This window comes from Candoia aspera, chromosome 1 (assembly GCF_035149785.1).
Source record: "Candoia aspera isolate rCanAsp1 chromosome 1, rCanAsp1.hap2, whole genome shotgun sequence".
Taxonomy (NCBI): Eukaryota; Metazoa; Chordata; class Lepidosauria; order Squamata; family Boidae; genus Candoia; species Candoia aspera.
This window is the reverse complement of record NC_086153.1, coordinates 236,588,992-236,609,479: the sequence shown is the minus strand read 5'-3', so window position 1 is coordinate 236,609,479 and position 20,488 is coordinate 236,588,992. Positions and strand designations below refer to the sequence as shown.

Genomic DNA, 20,488 nt, shown 5'->3' with positions numbered 1-20,488 from the left:
AGAAATGATTAAGGCGTATAAAATTATATAAGCATGGAGAAAATTGGCAAGTTCCACACTGCATAATTAAACTGCGGAATTCATTACCACAGGATAAGGTGACAGCCACTAACTTGGATTAACTATCTACCAACTATCAAGGACTCTCAATCTTGAAGATTCAGTGTTGTCTTTGGGGAAGCATGTCTCCAAATACTACTGGCAGGGGAACAATGGCAGGAGGAGAGGGGTATGTCTCCATTTGTGAGCACCTTGGTTGGCCACTTAGCGAAACATAATGGTGGACTAAAACAGCATCTCACCTGATCTAGCAAGGCTAGTCTTACATTACAGGAATGCAATTCACCTGAACTTCAACTAACTGGACCTATGAATATGCACTTTCTATAGCAGCCTCCTCCAACTTGGTGCCTTTCAAATGAGCTAGTTTCCTGCTCTCATTAGTCTCAGCAAAGGGTGGGTAGAGAGTTGTCCTCTGACCTCTCTGAAGGGCACCAAGTTTGCAGAAGGCTGTTCTAAGTTATGTGAACCTGACCAATGAAGGCAAGAGGGAAGCAGAGCCAATTACCATCACTGACCATTTGATCTGACTAGTTAGCACTTATGCACATAGTTTGATATTCTGGTAGATTCTATGGTGGGGTCACAAATCTGGAATGCTCTCCTAGTTGAAATTTGTCTGATTTTGCCTCTGCATCTTTCCTTGCCAAACATGTTTCTTGCTTCAATGGGATTTCTAAGGTATATCAAGTAGTTTTACTGCTGCTTTTACTTTTGATGTTTCTAGTTTTTTTCATTAAGCTGTATACCACTCTAGGTACTTTTAACAGAAGAGCAAGAAATAGTAACAAACAGCATCATCTTTGCTATAACATGTCAGAAAATTCATTTTTACATTAAAAACCTAATCCTAATTAAACATATCTATTTCATCTTTAACAATTTTGTATAACGAGTATCTAGCTCAGTATGACTGACATTGGTTGGCAGCCAGTAGCTCTTTGGGCCTTAGACAGCAGACTTTTCCAGATCTATTTAGAGAAGTAAGGGATGAGACTATTCTTTTACCTCTGAACTAGGGCTCTGTCTTATTTTTTATCTGAGATCCAATGTTAACAGCAATTGCCACTGATCACCTAAAAATACAAACCAAGCCACTGATTTGACAGAGCAAATAATTAAACTTACCTAGAGTAGGGTCATAATCACCAATAAATCGCTTGGTGATGAATCGTACTGTCAATGCTTCATCGGAAAAAGAAAAAAAAATTAGCAGAGTAAACCAATAAAGATGTACAATAGCTTAGCTATTAACCAAACTACAGATACAAATCCACCTAATACATATGAATCATGAACGCCATGGACAAATTATGGCAACAGATCTGAAGAAGTTCAGATTTGTATGTACCCCCACCTAAAGAAAGCAAAGTTTGAAGGGTATGAGAATGATTGGTACTAGGTGAAGTTGGGGTTCATTTCTAGAATGTTAATTATTGCCCAAAATGCCTCTTTTTGGCAAAGTATGGATGGAATTTGGACTAAAATTCGCTCGTGTCAGCAATTTGCTTCACTTAAATAATTAGTTAAGAATGAGATTCAAGACATGCTTCTGAAGGTAGCTACTGCCTGTCAGCACTCAATGGATTGCATATTAAAATGTTCACATTCTGTTTCTGTTAATAATAGATAATTAGAGCTGGATTGCAACAATGTTCAAATGAAAAGTGAAGTGAAAAACCTACTTTTAAGCTGGGTCCTGTGTCTGAGCCCATGTAACTCATATATAAGTAGGAAAAGCTGCTTTACTTCAGTCAATGGGCAACTGATTTCATTTTAAGAAAAAGCCTTCATGTAAAGTAGACTTTCCCAAGGTACTACAAATCAACAAGTGAGGCTTATCATGGATCACTGCTATAGCAACAAGCAGCAAAACTGGAGGATGGCTAGTAGAAGTCAAGATGGAGGGAAGAAAAAAGGCAAAAGGGACCTGTATCCTAAACTGTCTCGTAACTGAACCTGAATACAGGGAGGCTTAATGGCCTATCTTCCAAAATGAAGGAACAGCTGAGGTGAAATGGGACTGAAGAGAATGTGTGAATGCTTAGAGAGATGCCACATGGAGGTTCACCAACACGGAACTTCCATATTCCTTATAGTTTGACTTTTTCAGAGATACATCTTTCCACCCATTTCTCTTTTTAAATAAGGAACTGAACCTCAGAAGCAACAAATACAGATCTGAAAAAATAACACCAGGTTGAGGAAGAGGAACAAGCTGGAGCTCTCAAAATGATGGTGGGAAGAGTATTTACTGTGAGGAAAAACAGGAGCAAGGTAGAGCTGCCAGCTCAGGGAACTACTCAAAGTGCAGATCATCCTTTTCCTTCTGCCTCTGCAAAGTAACCAAATACCTTTGCTACAAATATACCATAAGTGCCATCCATACTTATGTCTGGGAATCTGTATCTGCTGCAGATATTTTGCAGAAAGAGCAAAACAGCTATTTTGGTTTGACTCTTATGCTAGTCCCAGTGAGAGTTTGCTTTGCTTGCTGGTAGCAATTACAAGAGTGAGCCATGAAAAGCTTTCTTCTTTTCATTATAATAGCCGAATACGCAATCATGGCCAAAAGCCTTCTTGCTCTTTGTTTCATTTAAATAAGAAAAGTATGTGAAAGACAGTTAATGGGATGTGTTATCTAAGGATCAAATCTTTCTTCCCTTGACTTTAATCAGGCAGAGGCTTCTGCTGAAACCACAATTTGGACTTATAAAAGGTAAGTCTCATTCAAAACCCATGCAATTTTCTTGGCAATAATATGAAAGTTGTTTGCCACTGCCTTCTTCAGAGATGCTTTTTAAACTTCCTAGTCTAGAATACAGGTTTCTGAAATCTTGATGCTGTTTATTTTCTTCTTTCTTACCATGGAAAAATACTGCCTGCTGTCTTTTCTCCCAGCAAGCACAATTCATTTTAACCAAATTCAACTTTGACCTCCGAGGCTGGGCCTGGAGCAGTCATTCCCACGGGGAGACCACTTAAGTGTAACTATAATCTTTTCATAAAGCTCCTGAGTAAAGCACAAAAATAGTGTAACTATAATCTTTTCATAAAGCTCCTGAGTAAAGCACAAATGAACTAGGAAAGAAGGTTTAGGGTTAGGTTAACAGTTCTCAGCATGGTGCTCTTTGGATGCACCAGATTTAATCTCCCATTGTACACAGCCAGCACAGCTTCTGTAGACCACGTTGGGTTTGGGAAGGCTGATCAGGTGACCAAAGCAGCAGTAGTAGAAGTGTTATGAAAATTGTAAGACCTTGGTCAATGAGCAGAATACGGTTTTCTGACAAATATTTACATTTTACAGTAATGCGATGGTTTGGAATTCACAGTCTGCCTGTAGCGTTTGCACAGTGCTCTACTGCATGTGGCAGCAAGAGGAGGAAAAGACTGAAAGATTTTGCTCAAATTTAATGCACATTTGTGGATGGCAGGAGTCTGAATGCCTGGTCTAAGTTTACAGACAGAATTGTCTGGAAAAGCACACTACTATCTTCTCGGAAATCCAGGAGAAGATAGAATATTTGTAACCTATTATGTAAAGAACACACAGGACCTTATCAGCATCTTAACCTCAAGGTCTACCACCAAAATAGCAACTAAGGAGGTGGAAACCAAACTTCTAGAATTCAATTTTAATTTTTAATTAAGTGCAGAAAGGCACTTACTCAACCCAGGAATTTCAGATAAGAGCCCAAACTTTTTCTAACTCACATCCTAATTTAGAGAAGAGATAAGAGATTCAGAATGTCTTACTGCTATACTGCAAATTGCTCTGAGATCAGTCTTCTGCTTATCTCTGATAGAGGAAACTTTTGGAAAACAACTCTTTTTGGTCCTGCCACAACTTAAGATAATTTCTGGACATCAATATAAATATTCTAGATTTGTATCTAACAATGGCTCCAATAAATGCTAAGGACATTGTTAACATTTATTCATACATTTAGAGCACAAAGTGAAGATTTTCCATGACATATATTGGAATAAATAACTGACAGAAAAGAATGAAAATTGGAGAGGAGAATCTCGTATCTTACGGCCATACAGAGGCGGATAATTTCATCTGATGCCCCTTTCTTCTGGGCTAAATCCTAAGTGGTCATTAAAATAATAAAGTGTCCTTCCAGTTGATCTTGATTCCTGGCAGTGGCACAGATGCAGCCATGCAGTTTTCTTAGGCACAGTACAGAATGAGCTTGCCACTGCCTTCTTCTGATCAGTCCTGCGATTTCCTGGTGGTCTCCTTTCCAAGTACTACTAAGGTCAGATCATGCTTAGCTTTTTGAGATCAATCATGGCTGGCTAAATGCTGCAGTTATGTTCTTCACAGCAGACATGCAGAGGTCATAGTTCGCTTTGTTTAAGGGGATCTCATGTATGATAAGAGTCACATAGGAGCATATATTTTTCATCTGCACATGTGTTTTTTTATTTCCTTGTTATTTTAATTTAGAATGACTGTTTCAGATAGATTCTAGATTTCCATCTTGACAAAGATTAAACATTATAAATGTAAACAAAAGCAAAGGATTTTCTTACAAAATAAAGGAGCTTTGGACCCATCAGAACAGTTTGCATATACTTTTTTTCTAAATCAAACAGTTTCAACTATGTGTTCTGTGGATGTTTTAAAAATAGGCAGACTAAATTTAACATAATGTCCTTTACATGGACTACTGTAGTCATCAAGAGTCCTTTTCTACCCATTACAACTTCCTCTCAGCTTAGAAGTTAAAAAAAAATATTGCTCAGAACGAACAGTCACTTCCATCCAAAGAGAACGCAAAGGACTGGGTTATTCAAGCACTGGTCGCCCTTCCAAGGACACACATAGAGAACTCTGCATAAAATAGCAAGCTGGCCAGTGCCACAAGGGACAGGCAAGGAAAACACACAGGGTTCAGAGATTAAAGGATGTAGGTGGTTTTGGCAGAGGCCGGAAGAGGCAGGAAGAGAGAGCTGGATGGGTTCCTTGTTTGGAAATAGAGACATGGTTAAGAAGCAGACTAAGCACAAACTCTGTGAACCCGTCATTTAGGGAATAGCTTCAGAAAGAACTAGGGGAATCACACAGTATTGGCTAAGGGACCCAAACCCACAAATCCCAGAAATTCAACCGCAGAAATACCAACACTTAAAATAAAGCACTTTAAATTCTGGCTCTATCCTACCCAAAGGACACATTTTCTCTGGACAAGTCACTCACAAACTTAAATCTAGGCCAGTCCTGCAGAACTTGTCAAGGGAAAGGGCCACATTGATAAATTAAAAATCCTTGTGGGCTGCAAAGAAATACCTGGAATACTGATCAGCTGTTCTGCAGCTAGAGGCAGTGATAGCCGTAAATTTACTATTTTTAAAAAAATGTCGGGCTGCACAAAACTGCCTGGTGGAGTACATGTGGCCCACAGGCCATATGTGGTATTTACCTGGTCTAGGCCATGCAGCAGATTTGCACAACAACAACAGGGGGAGAATCTTTTGGTCATCACTTCAGAACTCTGGAACTTTTTTCTTTGGAATATTTGAAGTCATTTGGGCAAACTGAACATTCATTCATGGCAATAATAATTTATTAAGCCAGGAACAAGCAGTGGATCTGTAAAATATGTTCTCTTTTCCTCTCTGCTAGGTGACACCTTTGGTACTTCAATCCTGACCTGTTACTATTCACCATTATTAAGAACTATGAGCCAGATCTAACAATCAAAATCAACAGTGAACCCTAATTCTTTGCTTCAAATATAACAGGCAATTGGTTTTAAAAAGACCATGACTACAGTGTTAAAGCCAGGAGGCAAAGGAAGTATTTTACAGGCCTAAAACTTTGTTCCTGTCCTTTATACCATGAAGCCAAGATAGTGTCTGAAAAGGATCTATAAATCTGAGGACACTTTGTTTTTCAAAGTGTTACTTATGTTTTTATTGTTCTTTTGGGGGCAGGGGTTAAACTTTTATGCTTTTTAAATAAACAAAACTTTTAAATGCATCAAATAATTAAATTCAGAAGAAGGTAACTTGTTCATATTCAAAACCACAGTATCTCAGATATAAATCATATTGATATCAGTTAATATTATTATATTGTTTGTTTTATTCTGTCAGATGCCTTGAGAGGTTTTGTAGCACCACAGATGGCCTAGGCAAATAAACAAATTATAACATTGGCTAGTTTTATCCAATGTGCCTAAAAGCACTTCAGGAGAAAAATGAGGGTGGTTAATTAGTAAGGCTGCACAGGCCTTTGAGGAGGTCCTTTGCTTTGACAGTTCGAGCAAAGGACCCTCTTGAAGCAGCATCACAATGTGGTCTCTGCTTTTAAAAATCTTCTCCACAGCCTCCTTGAGTACTTGCAGGACTAAGAAGAGGTTTTCAGTGAGCTACTGGCAGTGCGAAGCAAGGCTTTTGTGCACGGGCTGCACACGCACAGAAGCCTCTTCCACCTTTGGAAAGCGCCAGGGCAGGATAGGAGATGGCAGTGGGGCAAAGCATCGGGGCAAAGCACATCCCCTTTTCATCCTGAATTGCACCATCCCCAGGTTTCCAAATGCAAACCTTCTCACAAACAAGCACAGGTGTTATACACTGGTCAAAGCCAGTGCTATTCTGTCGTTTTTAAATGGATGTGTTCTTATTTATCTAATTTCTAGGTCACCCAACTCCAAAAACAACTCTGGATGGCTTCACAAAATTAAAAGTGAAGAAGCCAATATGATATAAAGGCATGGTTGTCCTGAGGGTCTAATGAACAAAGTTCCCAACCTAGAAGGGCCTACCAGACACTCTAAGCCAGTCATGTTTGTAGAGCTCGCTTGGAGGCAGGTAAGACGGGGGCCAAATGATCCTTCAGGAAGATGCTGTTGCAGAGGAACCCTGCTTCTTAGGTCCAGCTGGATGACGTTATGCTCCCATCTTCAAAAATGTCAGTTAGTCATAATTTCCATAAGAATTTATGGCACTTTCCCCCTAAACTGCAGCAACAGTCAGAAACTAGTTTATAATAACATGGCTATTAATGCATTAATCAGTTCTCCAATTCTATACTTTTTTGAAACAACAAACCAGGGAACAGTTTGGAAAAACATCAACGGTATCTCAGCTGGCAAAGGAAAAGTGATACAAATTTAAGATCTGGATAATCTGTGTATATCCTAACTTTTGAATATGAAATGATAGCATTATTTTTCTCAGATTTATTTTTTTTAAGCAAATGCAATCTGCTGGGTTTTTGTAAAATGAGAAGTACATAAAACCTAGGGAAAGCAAATGGTGATTATTGGCCAGATTAATTTTTTTTGTCAAACAGAATGATTACCCAATTTAGGTATCTGCTTCTGTGAACAAATGTCATCTTTGGCAACAACTGTAATGTTTAACATCTTCCAGCTCAGCAGAGAGAGGGGCTGGTGAGTAATCTCATTCTGTTAATTCACATTCTTCACAGACAGAAAATATGAAATTGTAGATTGACCACTTAAGAAGCTGGTGCTGGTCTATCATAGGGGAGTTGCAAAAGGCATACATTCCCAGCTTCTATTCACACACATCACTGTTTTTAAAAACAATGTAGGCTTGCACCTGAAGCTCAGCATTTCTTATTAAGAAGGCAATGATGGTATGTGTTCTTCTCTTTAAAAGCTGTCAGTGAGCACAGAGCAGGCACAGCCATTGGGATTCATGGGAGAGGGCTCCAGTATTTTTCCCTCCAGGGCCCATTCTAGGGGATTTATGGTGAGCCAGTTTGATGTCTGGCAGAAGCCACAGTAACAGCAGCTGCCACTGCTACTCAGCATCTGAATCTGGGAGCTGTGGTTTTACATAACCAGAGCGATGCTATACCCTGGGGGCCACTGTGGAAAGTTAAAACATGATTTCCCAATCTTCTAATGAGGGATCCATCAGTGCAGATTCTGCTAGCAGCTCTAGCAGCTTCCTGAGGCTGCCATAAGCTGACCTGGGGTATACCCATGTGTTTTAAATTCCCTCCAGTTACTGTATGAAAGCATATGAGTCATATTTCACCTAATTTAATGGGACCATATATGACCGCTGTTTTAAAAATTACAGATCTGTGCCACACGCATGTGCATGGTTGCTGCTGAAGGAGGTCACACAGAGGCACGATCGTACTCTACTTTAAGGAAGCAATCAGTATTGCTGAACATTTCCTATGTTTGATACTGGGCTGTACAAGAGAAAACAAGCTGATGTTAAATCCAGATAAGATGGAAGTACTGTTGGTCAATAAGGGACTGAAACGTAACCTCTTTGAAATAAGTTTGCACTTCTCCAAAGGATTAGGTCTGCAGTTAAGGAGTGCATTTACACAATTACTGCTCATGTCCAGCTGAGAGTACATATGAGCCAATCAGATGTGGCAATAGTTAGCCACACTTTGGTTATACATCTTGACTATTACAATGTACCTCATGAGGGATTACCCGCAATTCCCCAGCTCAACTTAAGCCTAGCATTATTAAAGTAAGTCTGAGTCTCTTTCTCACACCTCCCCTCTCCTCTGGGTTGAGGTGTTCCTTCTGCAATGGTCCTGTTCCCTCCCTGGGTTCCCAGGGCCTGCTAGATGTTCCATAACACCGCATCCCTTTCAGACTCACTCTCCTCCTCCACCACGGAATACACAGAGTGCGATGACCTCCCACTCTAGCCTGCAAAGAAAGGCCAGGCATCTGCTGAAGGTCAACAAACAAGTCTAACATGGGAGAACTGAATAAAACGAGTATATATTCTTCCTCCTTGTTCAATGCTGAGTCTGAAAACAGCAGTTTGCAAGGCAAGTGTGGCAGAAACCACAGAGCCCTCTTCTTCCTGACTATCAAAGTCTGGCATGGCAGGAGGCCGTTCAGGAGAATGAGGCTTGTGTGGAAATTTCAGATGGAACTGGCAAGTTGGATGTGTGTGCATTCACCACCACTTCATTCACACAATCTGTGTCATGATAACCCTTCTGGTAGATTAAATATTTTAATCTATCCCCACCTCCATATCTAGAATCCAGAATAAACTCCATCTCGTATTCCTTTCCCCATCCACCAGAACTGGGGGAGGAGGAGCTGCTGAATGCAAGGGGCAGGGAGCCTCCTCCTGCACCCAGAGAAAGTAGCGAAACACCAAGTGTATTTTCATGGAAGCAGGCAATTTTATTTATTTATTTATTTTTATTTATTTATTTATATAGTCTCACAAAATGTGACTCTGGGCAGCATATAATAAAAACATTAAAAACAATAATATAAAAAACAATTTAAATAGCATTACAATTTTAAAAAGGCAAGGAGAGAGTGACAGATACTAACAACAGTGGAACCACTTCAACAACTTACCATTCCCTTAGGGCCCCCAAGCCTGACGACATAGCAACATCCTAAGGGACTTGTGAAAAGTTAACAGGGATGGAGCCAGCCTGACCACAGGGGGAATGATATTCCATAAGGCAAGTGCCACAGCAGAAAAGGCCCATCTCTGGGGTCCCGCTAGATGTAGCTCTGGAATTGGGAAGCGACTGGGCTGATCAGTGCGGTCACAGCGAAGGGGCCAATAAACTTTGTGTCCAGTTTCTTGGCGAAGCAGGAGGGAGGTAAACACAGCAATCCTGGTGCCTTCTTGCCTATGCACATCTGCTCCCTGCATATAGAGCACCTTGGCCCAAACCAGCTGTTACCCTTAAGAGAAGCTGTGCTGCCTACCTCTCTCGGAGAAAATCAGAGGACCCACAGAGACAAGAGTTCTAGAGGACAAACAGTACAGGTTATAACCATAAACTGTTTGGAAGGGAGACATGCTGATGAAGGAATGCAGAGAGATGTTATATGTAAATCCTGCCAATGGCAACAAGTCAGGCCAACCGTCTTGTCTACAGGACACAAAGCAATACAAATATTGTTCTAGTACGAAGTTAGTCTTCTATGTCTGCCCATTTGTCCCTGGGTGATGAGCTGACAACAGATGGCTAAGAATACCTAGTAACTGGAGGAGGGCTTTCCAGAACTGGGATGTAAATTGAGAATTACAATCCAAGATCATAGTCTGGTAGAGGAGAAGAGTGGCTGGGGCACACCAGCCAGCTTAGTAGGGACAACCTCAGCCTAACAGACATGACATGAGGCAACAAAGCTTTGACATCCATTCTCAAATGCATACTTAGCATTCAGCCTGTGTTTGAAGAGAAGTTCTAGCATATTTTTGACATGAGTAGAATGCAGGCATGGGCCTTTTGAAAAAAAAAATCAAAATGTCATCTAGGAAAACTACAACATATTTGTCCAAAATATTTGGAAAGAATTCATTCAGCACCTGGCAAAGATTGTGGGACAATTAGAAAGACCAAAAGGCATTTTGTGTATTCAGACTTCTCATAACAAGTGTCAAAGGCTGTTGAATATTCATGACTCTCCTTCATCAAAATCAAATTGGAGTTTTACTAAATCCAGTTGAGTGAAAATGTGTGTCTTCTGAAGGTGGTCCAGCAGGTCCAAAATAAGAGGCAGTGGTTATTAATCCCTAATAGTTCAGAGGTCTATATTCATCCATCACTCTCAAGGGATTATTATTTACAAAAAATGTTGGCAGAGACACAAGAGACAAAGGAAGGCAAATAAATCCTTTTGTCAGAATGTCATCCAGAAATTCCTTTAAAGCTGCCAACTCTTACATAGACATGGGATATTGCTGCTCAGCTAGGATCTGGGCTCCAGGCAGTAAGTTAACTGTACAATCAAACATTTGGTGGGGTGGCAATGTCACTAGTTCCTAAACTAGTGCCCAAAACATCAGCAAAACCTGTATATTTTCAAGCAAGGAAGGAGGTTCAGGCTGCTGTGAGGCAAGAACAGAAGGAAAAAAGCCCAAGGCCTGGAAATGGTGCTGTTTATAGCACTAAGAAGCAAAAGAAATAGTCCTGTGCTCCTACTAATACCAAGGTTATGCATTTGTAGCCAGTCTATCCCCAAGATAATCAAGATGTGCAAGGAAGCAGTCAAATATAATTGGAAGAATTCTTTGTGGTCATTTATTTTTACTGCCAAGGAGTTGTGTGTTATAGGATGGGACTTGATCAGAGAGGTCTGCCCTCAGTCATCACCACTTGCAGTTATTTATGCAAGATGAACTGATTCAAAATTATCTTCATCAATGAAAATAGCAGTCACTCCCAAGGCCAAAAGACTGAGAGGCATGCTCTGGGTCCCCTTGCTTAAGCAGTATCATCTTGTGGAGCCCAGGAAGGGTGCTTTCTCTGTTGCTGCGCCTGCCCTCCGGAACGATATCCCCCCAGAGATCCAGATGGCTTCCACCCTAATGACATTCAGGAAGGTATTAAAGACTCAGTTAGTCTCTCAGGCTCTGGGGTAAAGAGAAGGTTGAGCTCCTGTTGGATGAATTTTCTTTAGTCTTATGTTGTTTCTGGGGCCGTTTGTGATTCTTTTTTGCATTTTGTACTTTATTTTTATTTTAATTGCAAGCCACCCATAGTTGTTGGGAATCAGGTGATCTATAAATTGTATAAATGAAATAACAGAAACATTTCCAAGCTATGGATACAAAGACTGATGGGAATAATAAAATACAACTGCCTAGTGTTGGGTGTTGGAGCTTTCCTTAATCATCTGAAGGCCCCCTGCAGAGTTCTTAGATGGGGGGGGGGGCTCCAAAGTTTCCTGGTATCAAGGCTTTGGAATGATTTGGGAACTTACTCACAAGGTGACCCAAATCTCCACAGTTTCTAGCTGACTGCTGGGCAAGCCACCTCTGGGCTCCCAAAGGTGTCATAGTAAAAACACAATTTGAGGTCACATCTTCATTGTTTCTCTGTTGCAGACAAGGATCTCTTCATTGCCCCTATGTGCATAGGCTCCATGTCACTGGCATCCGAGGTAACAATGAGGAGGGAGGGAATGGGTGAAGAAAGGCTGTGAAACTGTGTCCCTCTGCTATTTCCTCCTCTTCCAACCTATCACCAATCACCACACAATGTTGAAATAACTCTTCAAGGTCTCTGGTGTGCCCTGTCTCACAAATTCATTTCTCAGTTCATCAGAAAAGTCTTCCTAAACTGGTCATTCAGGGCAAAATCATTTCAATGCATGTGCCTGGTAAACAACTGAAAATCTGCCATGTACTTGTGTACTTGGCATTCTCGCTGCAAATTAGTATTTCCTGATTAACAATCAGTCTTCTGATGATGTAGTCAAAGGCAGCTCCAAACTTTTGCATGAAATCTCGATATTCGTCCAGGACAGCATCCTTTGCAAAGAGTGGAATGCCCACCTGGCTGCTCCTTCTTTCAAAAGCTGACAACAAATGCCACTTTGAGTCAAACTGCAGGGACCTCTGCTGGCTTACTTGCCATAAACAGCTCACATTGGGTAGTGAAGATTAGGACTTGATCCTGAGCACCCCCCACCCAAACTTCTCCAGCAGGTTCTCAGGGGAATGAAGTATCACTGGTGGGGGAGCACCCTGCAGGGCTACTCCACATTGATGCAAACCTTGATCCAAATGCTGGGTCAGCTGCACCATAGATTGCGCAAACTTGTTTTCTATGTATCTACCTCCTGTCTAAGCTGCAACAACACCTCTACACTTGCTCTGCAGACAACAGGATACCGTAAGGATCTCTAACTATGGTCTAATCCCAGAACACAGGATCCAGTGCTTTTCTGATGAGAGAGCAATGACACTTTCAAGATTGTTGTTGAGCTCTTCGAGGTAGGTAAACTCAGGAAACAAGAATCACTTGGATTTTTGGAAAGATCTTTATTGCTAGTGGGTATTGTAACAAAATAATGAACTCCTGTCAAAATCATTCCCCAACTCAACTTATAGCTAGCATAATTAAGGTGGAGCCACTCTGAGACTCTTTCTCACATAGCCCTCCTCCCCTAGGCTGACATGTCTCTTTTGCAGTGGTCCTGTTTCCACTCTTGCGTTCTCAGGGTCTGCTGGACATTCCATCACAGAACCTTTCCAGCCACTGAAATCTGCAGGAGAGGCTCTTCTAAATGTGTCCCCATCAGAGATTTGTATGTCAAGGAAGCAGGAAAGGGTATTTTTTAAATGTCCAGGCTGTAGAACATAGCAACCATGGAAGTGGTATTTAGTACTCCCATCCCCTAATCTTTAGAAGAGCAGGCAAGACTTATTTCCTTTTCTTTTTTTTAGTTATCAATTAATTTTTGAGAGCCAGTTTGGTGTAGTGACTAAGGCACCAGGCTAGAAACTGGGAGACCAGGAGTTCTAGTCCTGCCTTAGGCACAAAGCCAGCTGGGTGACCTTGGGCCAGTCACACTCTCTCAGCCCTAGGCAATGGCAAGCCACTTCTGAAAATCTTGTCAGAAAACTGCATGGACTTGTCCAGGTAGTCTCCAAGAACTGGATGCAATTGAACAGGTTTTTTAAAAAATCAATTAATTTTACAATTATTTTTAATTTGTTTTTAAGAATTTTATTCTGTATTCTGTATTTCAATTTTTGTTAGCTACCTTGTAAATCAAGTAAGTACATGCGCACAACTCTAAGTACAATTAGCTCTAAGTCTTCCTGGGGAAGCACATATTCCTGAAGCGTTGGAGTTCTACACAGGGAAGCAGCAGTGACAAATCTGATAGATAAATAAATAAATAAATTACATTTCTCCGAGAGTTTAAAGGCATTCCTCTACCCTCCTCACGTTGTGCTTGACTGCATTTTACAGCAGTGCTTTTCAAGCTGACACAATGAAGGCAGGATTTTATACATGACATTTAGTTTAGAGGTTTTGAAATTCATATTTCACTCCATAAATTCCACATTATAAAACAAGATTCATTTAAAATTTTAAAGCCAAGATAGTCAAAAAGTTGACATTAGATTTCCTTTAGCATTTGCCAAAGACAGTTTATATAAACATGTTTGCTTTGCTGCCTTATGAGAAAGCCCATGGAGATTAACTGTACAGCTTATGCTCTTTTAGGTGTGTTTTTATATAATGTTATATCAAGACAGAACAGCAGCAAGTAGAATTTTAAAAACCACAACTACAATATTTATACTCAAAATCTGAGCATAAGAATTGAGATGTGCTTCTCTCAGGAGATAGAAAAGCTGTAAACCATTGTCCAACCTTTCACCAATTTTACCCCACAACAAGCTAGTGTAATTTTCTCTGCCAATTTTAATAGATGAAGAAACTTATAAAGAATACAATTTATCAGAAAAGCTATCTGGAGTGAACGATATGAATTTTAAAGGTATTATGTTTTTATTTCCAATATATATATGACAATATAGCTCATGATTAAAACATAAAATATAAATATAAAACAACCTAATAAATACACTTACAACACCAAATGCAACCATTTAAACAAAATAAAGCCAACATGTTATTTTAAAGGGCCATTCCAAAGCTATCAACAATGTGACACTAAATATGTATGGGTTTGTACATACACATATGCATATATATACTTTGGAATAGCCAAGATAACTTTCTTATTTCAGGTTGTTTCTAATTAAAGTGCCATAATACATATTATGGCTGTTCACTTTTAAAAATGATTTGGAAGAAATACTTGCATGAGTACAGCATCTCTGCTCATCATTAAGGCATCTTATTTTTTTAGACAACATCTACATTTATTAGTGACTGGAAACCCTTTATGGATTTTTTGCTGAAAATGGAAAAAAATGAACTTGTGATTTATGGGTGTGATGATTAGAAAGGGTAGAATATGGAAAGAAAGGAGTCATGATGTAATCTTAGAGAAGATTGGAAGCCACTCCTTTACAGGCAGTCGAGTTACAACGGCAATTGGGACCGGAATTTCTGTAGCTAAGTGATGTGGTCATAAAGCATGACATCACGTGTCTGCATTGCTTAGCAATGGCAACTCCTGCACTTCTCATTGCTGTCGTTAAGCGAGGTTTGTGGGTTGTTAAGTGAATACCTCCTCGCAACTTCCTGCAGGCTTTCAACAACCAAAGTCAGTGGGGAAGCTGGCAAGAATCTGCGAGTCCCAGATGGCTTGCAAGCAGGCCAGCAGGCAGGTAAGTGGCTGCTGCCGGATGGAGAGGGAATGAGGGGATGCATGGGTGGCCAGGCAGGCACAGCGTGAGCACGGCAGGGCTTGGGATGGCTGCTTCCAGGTGGGAGAGGATGCGCAATGGTGTGCAAGTGGCCAGGGAGGGTGCGTGAGTGGCTGGGGAGGTGTGGCGCAAGCGCAGCAAGGCTCAGAAGGGTGTGTGAGGGTGTGCGGGTAGCCGGTGAGGCATAGCGCAAGTGCAGAGGGGCTGGGGGAGGGTGCACGGGTGGGGGAGACTTACCTGAGCAACATGCAACCCTCCCTCCTGGCTTCCCCATTGACTTTGCTCAGGGGAAGCCAACTGGGAAGACTGCAGGATGTTGCAATCATCGTAAGTGTGAGCCAGTTGCCAAGCACTCAGATCACGATCACATGACTGCAGGGGTACTGGCCTGGCCAGAACTTCAAGGACTGGTCATAACCACTACTCGTTCAGCACTGTTGTAACTTCGAATCATCGCAGATCAAGTGGTCATTAACCAAGGACTATCTGTATATCTTTCTTTACTTTTCTTTCTTTCTTATTTACTTATCACTTTTCTTTTACTTTTACTTCCCTTTTTTAAAATTTGTATTGCTTTTATTTTGTATAAAAAATTTAAATAATCTTTAAAAAAAAGCAGCCCCATCTTTTTTCAAATTTCCAGGAGGGCTGAAAAAAAGATGTGGCTGATTTAACAAGAAGTGCTTTGCTTGCACGAGTTGCAAAGCATTTTTTCCAAATCATCTTCAAAGCATGTCCAGTGTTAATATACATCCCTTGGCAGGCAATTCCAGAAATTATAGTGTCATTACCAAACATGGTCTTCTGCTCTATCTGCTATTAACAGATCCTAAGACTCAGATATGGTCTCAATGCCTAACGGAAAGGCCTTATGAGTTAATAAGCATACAAACAGTTCTTCAAACAGCTGACTATTTCAAATACCTTACATCCTGGCCCGAACCACAAAAGTCCATCTGGTCACTGGGATAATCAAGCAAGAAGACAGAAATAATGAGGGACCCAAGCCACTATAATGAGAAGATAAATAAAGCATACACACACATACACACACACATCATTTTTTCCTAGAACATTTCTCATGAGAAACAAGGACAATGCAGACTTGTTCAGGGTAACAGGAAAGGCCAATTACAAATAGCTGCTTCACAGAGTCAGTTCAGAAACAAGGAAGAGCACAGATACCTACCTACACACCATGATAACAACTAAATAAGGAACAGACCCCAAGTCACCATCCCACACAATTACATCAGCATAAAACATTCACTATGGAGTTGCTGCTCTGTATTCAGTCTTATAGTTTGCCAGTTTAGTAGGAAGAACCAATCAAAGGTAATGAAGGTCAAAGTTAATTGAAGAAGTTTCTAGAAATAGATATCAGATGACAACACATGGTACATTGCACCATACATAAGTAAAACCAGATTATTAAGTGCAAAGTGTAGCAGCCTGTAATTACCTACATCTTTAAGGACTTATTGGTAAAGGGCAAGACCACAGAACAAATCAGCCTGGAGTTCTGGGAAGTGCCTTGCTTCCACACTGAGAACTAGGCAACCTCCCAAAGTTAAAGTGCATGAGTTTATATTAAGAAGGCGCACCAATTAAACTGATTAGAAATGTCAAGAAAAACAACATAAGGCAACATTACAAAGAAAGACTTGAGGGCAGAGAGGCATGGAGAGATGCCAAGACTGAGCACAATCACCCCATTTTTGTTCCTGTTGAACTTGAAAGACCTCACAGAGGGCAAAAAATCAAAAGGATTCCCATTTACTACAGGTAAATGGTGTGCATGTGTAGATCAGTCACAAAATGGTTTTAGACAAGCAAGGTGTAAGGGCCTGGGGCTCTCCAGACACGGGTCAACTCTCAGAATCCATCAACTTGTAGAATAATCCTACAGCACTGGTACAGAGTCTGTAGTTGCACATGGCCTCCACAGGCATTTTTGCAGCCCCCGGTCCCCATTTCATGGTTGGATTATTATTGTTGGTCGCATAGTCAGCCAGATGTTTTTAGACTGGATTTGGCACTTTTGTCCACCTATTGAGTCCTTCCCAAGGACCTGGGATAGGCAGATGTTGTTGCTTAATAATATTGAATGTTATTTTTGTTGTTGTTGTTATTATTATTTTGGTGCCTTTGAGTTAATGTTCAGTACTAGCAACTGCCTGGACAAGTCCCTGCAGTTTTCTTGGCAAGATTTCAGAAGTGGTTTGCCCTTGTCTTCTTCCTAGGGCTGAGAGAGAGTGACTGGCCCAAGGTCACCCAGCTGGCTTTGTGCCTAAGGCAGGACTGGAACTCACAGTCTCCCAGTTTCTAAGCTGGTGCCTTAACCGCTACACCAAACTGGCTCTCAGCTGATTTTTAGTAAGTTAAAATTAAATTTGGTGATTTACAATTGGCTATGGTGGAATATGCTAACCAACCCAGTAAAAAAAAATGATGTTTTAAAATACAGCTTTTATTCTGAAGATGCCCATTTTATGCTGTAACTTGAGTATTTTTGGCAATAAAGAACCAATCCTTTTATGGGGAACAAACAGTTGCCATTCTCTAAATTTAGCCACCCCAAAACTAGGTGAAATTTGCATAGAAAGGACCATTATTGTCTATATTTTCAGCAATTACACTGGGAATTATTTAAGTATATCTATCTTTTAGGCTCTTGTCTATCCACTGACACAATTCAGCCAAACTGAAAGACTGGGCTTTTAATGCCCCATCTCAAACATGTTTAGCCAAAAGTTAATCCCACTGGCCTGCCTTACATAAAATACTAAACTTTGGTTTTGCATTAATGTGTTATGCAAAGCCTTATTGTGTTTATTTAATGAATCATTATTGAACCATGCTTGAGCATGTGTGAACCCACTCAAAGGTTAGATAGAATTTACTTCTAGGAATTTTGCATAGGGTTGACAGAGTAAAAGAATCTGAAAATACAATTTTGGCCTTTTTCTCAATGTATTCGCATAGTAGCAACTCAATGGTTGCTTCACACATCATTTGATTTGTTTTAAACAAGATTTGTTCAGTAAGCCACAATAATTATTTGAGGATCACAGATTATGCTAAATTATAAATTATTTATAAACAATGGTTTAGTACAATGATTGAACCTAGTCAATGAGTAGCTGCATTATTACAATGAAGTAATTGCAACATTGAGCTACAATGATCTTAGTTTCTCAGGATATTCTGCTGATTCCTATATATCCTCTTTAAATACAGTACTGTATGTTAGAGGTCCCTGCATTGTGGAAAATCTGCTATATGCCGTATAGTTCATTTGGCCATAGTATCAATTTTAGTCCCCATCTGCTACTTAGGCAGTATTTCTTTTTTGGTCAGATTCCCATTTACAACCACTCAACACTAAGAGCTTTTTACACAGGATTCCACTCAATCTCAAAAGCTAGCAACTGGGTAGACCTTATCCATCTTTCATAAGAGATCTACTTACATTAGGGTGCCAGATCAGGGCTGCAAAAATACAGATGTATCTTAGGCAGTATTGAAGAAATATAGAAAATGTTACGTTTTTGCTGCCATCTAGTAATTATCCAGATGGTTGTACACCTGGCTATGTGGAACATTTACTGGTTCAGGATCTTCTGGCATTCACTGAACCAGAGCTAGTATCTTACATAGGCACTCTTATTAATGATTGGCAAAATGTCTGCTTTTATCCTATGAAACTTCCTTCACTTTGAAACTCTCTCCTCATCTTGTCTAAATGGTCACTCAGTGCAGTTCCTGTGTACTCAAACTGCAAAACATACCTTTGCACCAATGAGAAGGAGATTGGGGACTTGTACAGACAACAGAAGGGAAGTATCAATCTTTTATCAATCCTTAGTAACAGCTCCAATACGTTTGCTATTTCAGTAACATTCCTGGTTTGTGTGCTGTCTTTCAAAACAAGATTCTTTGTCTCATAAACAGATCCTCTTCCTAAATGCTGAAACCAAAACAGATGGTAACACATATAGGCTTCAGCTGGGGCATTAAACTTTAATTTTTCAGTATGTTTTAAACATTCCAAACATGCACTGAAGAAGTTAACTTGCAAATTTCAGAATTAAGTTTGCAGTGACCCTATGAAGTCACAGACCATTTTTTTAGGAGCCTGCAGTCTAAGCACAAGCTTTGCACTGGCTGACATTAGAGAAACTGCATTGTTTCTGCAATGTCTTATGAAAAAAATTAATATAAGGGAATTGGTAAAACGTAACACATAAAAGGTACTTGCATTTACATCCTCTGCATGTTTCTCCAGTTTCATCTGGAAATCTTACACACACACACAAACACTGATTTGTGACAAATCACTTTAGTTGCTTGTGGATGGGGAAATGAACAATAAAATATTGACAAACAGTGCTATTTTTATGAGGCAAGGGAAAATTCATTGGCTGGTGAACACTTGTCATGGGGCTAGGAACAAAAGGCTTACATGCTGTTGGAAAGAAATGAACTATTAAGCCAGTCTGGTCTAGTGGTTAAGGCAATTGGGTAGAAACCAGGAGACTGTGAGTTCTAGTTCCGCCTTAGGCATGAAAACCTAAGCTGAACCCTGGTCAGACGGAGTGGCTGTGGGTTAATGGCTCCTCTGTATCCGGGAATTTGTTGTCTTTAGTTCTGGATGGGGTCACACTGCCCCCGACAGACCCAGTGCAGAATCTGGGGGTCCTTCTGGACTCACAACTCCTGCTCGAAGAGCAGGTGGCAGTCGTGGCCAGGAGGGCCTTTGCTCAACTTTATTTATCATTCCAATTTATATCACCGCCCATCTCCCCCTAAAAACTTCATGTTGTGCGCCAGTTACGCCCTTTCCTGGATTGAGAGGCCCTTCAAACAGTCACTCATGCCCTGGTTATCTCCCATATAGACTACTGTAATGCACCCTACATGGGGCTACCCTTGAAGAGTATCCGGAAGCTACAGCTGGTCCAGAATGCGGCCGGGCAGGCAATTCTAGGTGCCCCAAGATCGGCACACGTAACAACTTTGCTGCACAAGCTGCGTTGGGTCCCAGTGCGCTTCCAGGTCCAATTCAAGGTGTTGGTTATCACCTTTAAAGCCCTACATGGCATGGGTCCAGGCTACCTGAGGGACTGTCTCATCCATATTACATTGACCTGTCCCACCCAGTCATGCAGAGAGGGCATGTTACGGATCCCATCTGTAAGAGAATTCCGTTTGGCAGGGTCCAGGAAGCAGGCCTTCTCTGCAACAGCTCCCACCCTCTGGAACATTCTTCCCCGGAAGGTGAGACAAGCCCCCTCTCTCCTGCCCTTCTGTAAAAAAACTGAAGACCTAGTTCTGCCAT

The 20,488-nt window shown here is 40.7% G+C and overlaps 1 protein-coding gene across 1 annotated transcript in view; it reads right to left on the bottom strand.

The window, feature by feature from the left end:
- LOC134487449 (ras-related and estrogen-regulated growth inhibitor-like) overlaps positions 1–20,488 on the bottom strand; it is a 39,119-nt gene that overhangs the window by 8,558 nt on the left and 10,073 nt on the right. Inside the window, exon 2 of the mRNA XM_063289250.1 lies at positions 1,189–1,245. Coding sequence (XP_063145320.1) covers positions 1,189–1,245 — 57 coding nt within the window. The remainder of the gene's footprint in view (positions 1–1,188; positions 1,246–20,488) is intronic.